The 5,222-nt window shown below is 53.4% G+C and overlaps 1 protein-coding gene across 1 annotated transcript; it reads left to right on the top strand.

Moving 5' to 3' along the window:
• The first annotated feature begins 420 nt into the window (after window positions 1-420).
• Window positions 421-4,558, top strand: LOC123399058 (transcription factor bHLH49-like). Its single transcript, XM_045093485.1, has 8 exons — window positions 421-498; window positions 578-2,349; window positions 2,438-2,662; window positions 2,782-2,847; window positions 2,958-3,026; window positions 3,225-3,296; window positions 3,396-3,578; window positions 3,958-4,558. The coding sequence occupies exons 2-8, from the start codon at window positions 1,804-1,806 to the stop codon at window positions 4,078-4,080; spliced, it is 1,284 nt and encodes a 427-aa protein (XP_044949420.1). The 5' UTR covers window positions 421-498; window positions 578-1,803; the 3' UTR covers window positions 4,081-4,558.
• Window positions 4,559-5,222: the final 664 nt, after the last annotated feature.

Genomic DNA, 5,222 nt, shown 5'->3' with positions numbered 1-5,222 from the left:
GGAATCTGTCTATCTATCGAGGCTTGTTATCTACGTAGCAGCAGCAGCTCGTGGTCCATGCCCTGGGCAGTTTGAAGTCGTATCCTTTCCAGTCTTCGGCCCGCCCTGCATTTCCCTCTCCAGATTCGCTACGTATACGTACGTACGTCCCTTTGCATTTTTTTTCTCCTCTCTCTTCTCCTTCCTTCCCGCTTTGGGCTGAACAGTTTACTAATGGCTCCACTAATGGTAGGCAGATGAGGAGGGAAAAAGGCATGGAGCGAGGGACGCTGTTGAGTAGAAAGATAAAGAGGAAGCAGGAGGTAAGCTTAGCTGCAGGGGAATAACTTGCAGTTCACTTCTTGCATGCAGCGTTAATCAACACGGATGGTTTTATGACACAGCTTCCTGATGCTTTTCTTAAGCCCGCCCGGATTTGAAAGCTTAAGGAGGAGGGAAGGGGGAAGGGGGAGGGGGGGCAAAAGCGTGTTTGGAGTGAATAAAAGTATTGCATGGGTGGTAGGCTTTAACTAATCTAAAGCTAGATTCGAGCCTTCGCTAACCCCGAGGCTAACGAATTGTTTTTATCCTACTGCAGCCACAGAAAGATTGAGATTAGGAGAATCTCAACTCTGCGAGAAAAAAGCATCTCCAGCAGCTGGGGCAGACCGCAACTCCTCTAATAATCAATCAAACAAAAGGTTTCATTTCAGCTCTGAATTTCTCAAGAAAAAGAAACGCTGCAGTTCCTACGAGTTTCCTATACGCTCGAATGTCCAAATAAATATCCCTGCTAATTCATAAAGGAAATGGGACGAAAGCGGCGTTGCTTTGCCGTGGGGGGCAAAATGGCGAGGCCTCGATCGCAGCCCCTCGTAATGTTGACCACCAATTTCCCTTGAAGAAAACTAATGATGGATCATGGAGGGCGTGTAAATAATTGCCCGTGTCGACCGATTAAAGAAGTGCAAACAGTCAAATAATGATGAGCGGGGTGGGTGCACAAGTTTTACAGCCAGGCAGGCACCTTGAGAAAGCGAGCATAAACTAATGCCTGCGAGGGTTGGCAATGTCAGGGATGCCCTCTTTACGCCTGCTCCTCCCCTGCTCTGCTATATGTGATGCGGTGCGGTGCGGTGCCAAGCAAGTAAGTAACCAGGGAAGATGGAGTTGTAACTAAAGGAAAGCAAAGGTAAACACCATGATTAAAGGGCTGTTAACAAAGGAAAGATAAAGCGGGAGCGATTACGGTGCCATAAACATTTTTGTGCTTAAACAAAACAGGAACAGGCCATGGATGGCGGTGGTGGCCAGTTTGTGACTAGGCGGAGGAGGAGAGGACTAAAGCTGTTTGTTCGTTGCCCCTCTCTCCTCTTTCTCTCTCTCTCTCTCCCCCTCCCTCTCTCTGGTTAACCATGCACAAAAACTAGTAGGGCCTCTGGTGGTAGTGGTCAAGAAGAAGTGGTACTAGTAGTGTAGTCCTACAAATGCCACAAGCCTTTGCCTACACACTCCCTCTAGCTATCTATGTAAGCATTGGTCTATGCGTCTCCCTCTTTTCCTAGCCCATCTTCTTCCTACGCCCCTCGCCGGAACACCTAGCGCCACAATCTGCAGCGGCCGCCTCTCCTTTTCTTGCCGTTTCTGTCCATAGGCTCGCTGCCATAAGACCTTTTGCCCGCCTCGCTTGACTGGCGCTCACATCGCATTGCCCATACGCTTCTCTCCGAGCAGAGCACTTCGTCTTCTCCCTCGTGTTCTTTCGGCCAGCGGAGGAATCCATTTGCTCTGCTTCTTGTTGGAGAAGGCAGTTGGCTAGGGGCCATGGACATGAACGAGAGCAACGAGAAAGGGATGGAGGGCAATGGTTCCTCTGGCCCCGGCAGCGGCATCCCCGTGGAGTGGCAGAGCCAATTCGGCGGCGGCAGCGGCGGCTTCTCGGCCCACCACCATCACCACCAGCAGCAGCATCCCCACATGATGGACTCCTTCGCGTCCGGCATGTGGCCATCGGCCTCACAGAACGGGGCGGGGTTCCTGGCGCCCGTGCCCGGGTTCCTCCCGCCGCCTGGCCTCGGGGGCCATTTCCCTGTGGACTCGGGCTTCATCGAGCGCGCCGCGCGATCGTCGTGCTTCGTCGGCCCCGGTGCCGGCGGCGGGATGATAGGCGCTGGGGCTTTCGGTGGGGCGGGCGATCAGCACATGGGCAGCGCTTTCGGGGAGGGGTACTTGGATCATCGGAGGAAGGACGGCGGCGACAAGGCCGAGCCGGAGCTCGCCGGGAGCGGCGGGGTGCCGAGCTCGGAGGCAGCCGGCGGAGACTGCTCGTCCAAAGGGTCGGACTCCAAGAAGAGGAGGAGGCCCAGCGAGGTATACACTGCCTGCTGTTCATCGGCGTTTCCAGCTTCAGTTCAGTACTTGTGTCAGGCCTTCAAGTACGAACTTGTCTTTCATTCAGGTGATGGGAGGCGATCAGGTTCAGTCCTCCAACGTGGCCGCTGATTCGGCGAACGAGAGCGTCCAGAGCAAAGATAAAGGCGAGGAGAGCAGCCCGGCGACGGGGACGACGACCGGCGGCAGGTCCAAGGGGAAGGGGGCCAAGGAGGGCTCCGAGAAGGAAGACTACATCCATGTCCGAGCCCGGCGCGGGCAGGCAACCAACAGCCACAGCCTCGCTGAAAGGGTACGCATATTTTGCTCGTCACTTGCTCGTTTGATTAGCGTGGAACTATGGATGCAGTATGTCATGTATGCATTAGAGTAGACGAGTGGTGCTGAGACTATGGATACTTGTGCGTGCAGCTGAGAAGGGAGAAGATCAGTGAGAGGATGAAGCTTCTGCAGGACCTTGTTCCCGGCTGCAGCAAGGTATGTGGGTCGCTCTTTCTTTTTCTACAGAAAATAGTTGTGTATTTCTGATCAGTCCATTTCGTAGCAAATGTAAACATGTTCTGTGTCTTCTCTTGAACTGAATTCAGGTCACCGGGAAGGCGGTGATGCTCGACGAGATCATCAACTATGTTCAGTCCCTTCAGAGACAAGTTGAGGTAACAACCTGCAATTCTTCCAATGTGTATGAGAATCTAGGCAACCTTAATTAGCTTACTACAGCAGGAGTTTAGCTTTGAACATAGTTGTCAGGTGTAACGGAAGAAGTACAACCACTGGATACAGATAACTGAATACTGTGTGTTGTAGACTTGTAGTAACTAGCATGTCTTTGACACTCCCTTTGCAATTTGCAGTTCTTATCGATGAAGCTCGCGACAGTCAACCCGAGGCTTGACCTCAACATAGAGGGGCTTCTCTCAAAAGATGTAAGAGCACCCTCGCTCATATGAATGGCCTTCCATCCATCGGTAGCCTTTCGTGTGGATTGTCTAACTAAACCAATAATACTCCCTTGTCAACAACAGCTTCTTCGCTTCCCTGGGGTGTCTTCGTCCTCGATGGGATTCTCCCCGGAGATGATGCACCCGCAGCTGCAGCTGTCGCAGCCAGGGCTGATGCAGGGAGGCGCCGCCGCCATGGCTAACTCGGACGTGTTCAGAAGAATCATGCAAGCGCAACTAGGAGCAAAAGATGGATCCCATTCCCAGGTTAGCATCTCTTCAACAACTGATATGTACCAACAAGTGTTTTGTTACTCCAACAACGATAAACAATCTAATTTGGTCCCAAAACCTCAGCAGTCAACAGCTACCAAAGATCAACCAGCTATGTGCTAGATAGACTCTAGTGTGAATGTGTGACCGATACCTACGCCTGTAGGATAGCAGCTAGCGGCCTATTAGATTCACTCACCTGGCCAGTAGGAGTAGGAGTATGACTATGAAATGAATACTTTGAACAAGTACGTGCATGCATATGCATATGCATACTTACATAGCTAACGTGTAGCCTCATGCATGCATAAACAACATGTGGATGAGCTACGAACATGTTGCTGATGATAAGTTTTGTTGATGGATGGCGCAGATGGCCCACGCATTGAATGGCCCGTTCAGCGAGCACGTTGCGCAGATGGCGTACCCGTCCATGGGCTCCTCACACTCGCAGGACCTCAGCATGAGGCCGTCCCAGGACGCCTACCAAATGTGACGCCACTGCCAGCCAGCTCCTCCTGAGAGCCACCCGGCCCGAGTCTGTTTGTCCAGCTAGCTGGCCTAGCTATCAATCACCTGACCGCCAACGGGACGGGCAGCAGAGGCCGGCCACATGCACCAGCAATATCACCACTGGAGCTGCTGCTGCTGCTGCTGCCGCCCCGTGCGTGCGTGCAGTGCACAGCTGGAGCCTTTAACTGCTCCGTGCGTGGCCGTGTGTAAATCGACCGTGTTCTTGTTGTATCCGGGGCTGGAACTGGAAAAAAGGGGCCGAACCCCACGGGCAGAAATGAGATCCTGTGGCGTGGAATCGATGGGAATTGTCTTCTATCTGCATTTATGTGTGGTGCATGCACGAGGCAGCGGCAGCGGCTGATGAATTGCTGCTGCCTCCTCCTCCTGCTGCTGCTGCTGCCGGACGTATCTCATCTCATGATGTAATGCGAGGGGTTTCCCGTTTGTGTTGGGTGGAATTTGTTGTGCGACCCGTGTTGCTCCGTTTCGATGCTCGGGGACGCAGGCATTTATTCACCACTCCCACAACTTGGGGGACGGCGGTCTCCAAACATTGAACGGAAATCCGAAATCTCTGCGTGTAATACGAAAGAATGATGAAAAATGCTACTAGCCATCGAGTTACCATTCCTCTTGCGCGTAGCGTGTTCGTTGATCCACTCGCTCGCATGCACGGTCGTACGGCCTACCAACGAAAGCAACTGCGCAAAGCGCGCGCGTGCATGTAGTAGGCGACGCTGAAGCGGACAGTGCTGCGGGCGCGCATCGTGCTAAAAACAAGTCGAGCTTTGGGGCAGCACGTACGTACGTACGTTCTGCTCTGCCGGTGTCGTGTCGTGTCGTCGCTAGGGGTTCCGGCCAGGACAAAAAAGGGTTTGGCAAGATCAGACCCCTCCGACGAGAGGGGGGGCGCTGCCTCCGTTTACGCGATTATTACATCTGTGCCTGCGGCTTGCACACGTCGAAAACATCGGGGCAAGGGGCGATTCCGTGGACGCCCTTTCTTTAACCCGGCTGTTGAAGGGTTTGGGTCGTCCGTGCAGCGATTTGTACCATTGCGGACAAGATTATGCGGAGAGAGACCGATCGATCCCGGTTGGCGGTACGGACGGAAACACCCCC

This window comes from Hordeum vulgare, chromosome 5H, assembly GCF_904849725.1.
Source record: "Hordeum vulgare subsp. vulgare chromosome 5H, MorexV3_pseudomolecules_assembly, whole genome shotgun sequence".
Lineage (NCBI taxonomy): Eukaryota > Viridiplantae > Streptophyta > Magnoliopsida > Poales > Poaceae > Hordeum > Hordeum vulgare.
Note: the sequence above shows the minus strand (reverse complement) of the source record. Positions and strands in the feature narration are given on the sequence as shown.

Coding starts and splice junctions, on each gene's coding strand:
- LOC123399058 (XM_045093485.1), top strand. CDS start 1,804: ATGGACATGAACGAGAGCAACGAGAAAGGGATGGAGGGCAATGGTTCC. Junction 2,350..2,437: donor AGAGGAGGAGGCCCAGCGAG/GTATACACTGCC, acceptor TCTTTCATTCAG/GTGATGGGAGGCGATCAGGT. Junction 3,297..3,395: donor AGGGGCTTCTCTCAAAAGAT/GTAAGAGCACCC, acceptor TGTCAACAACAG/CTTCTTCGCTTCCCTGGGGT.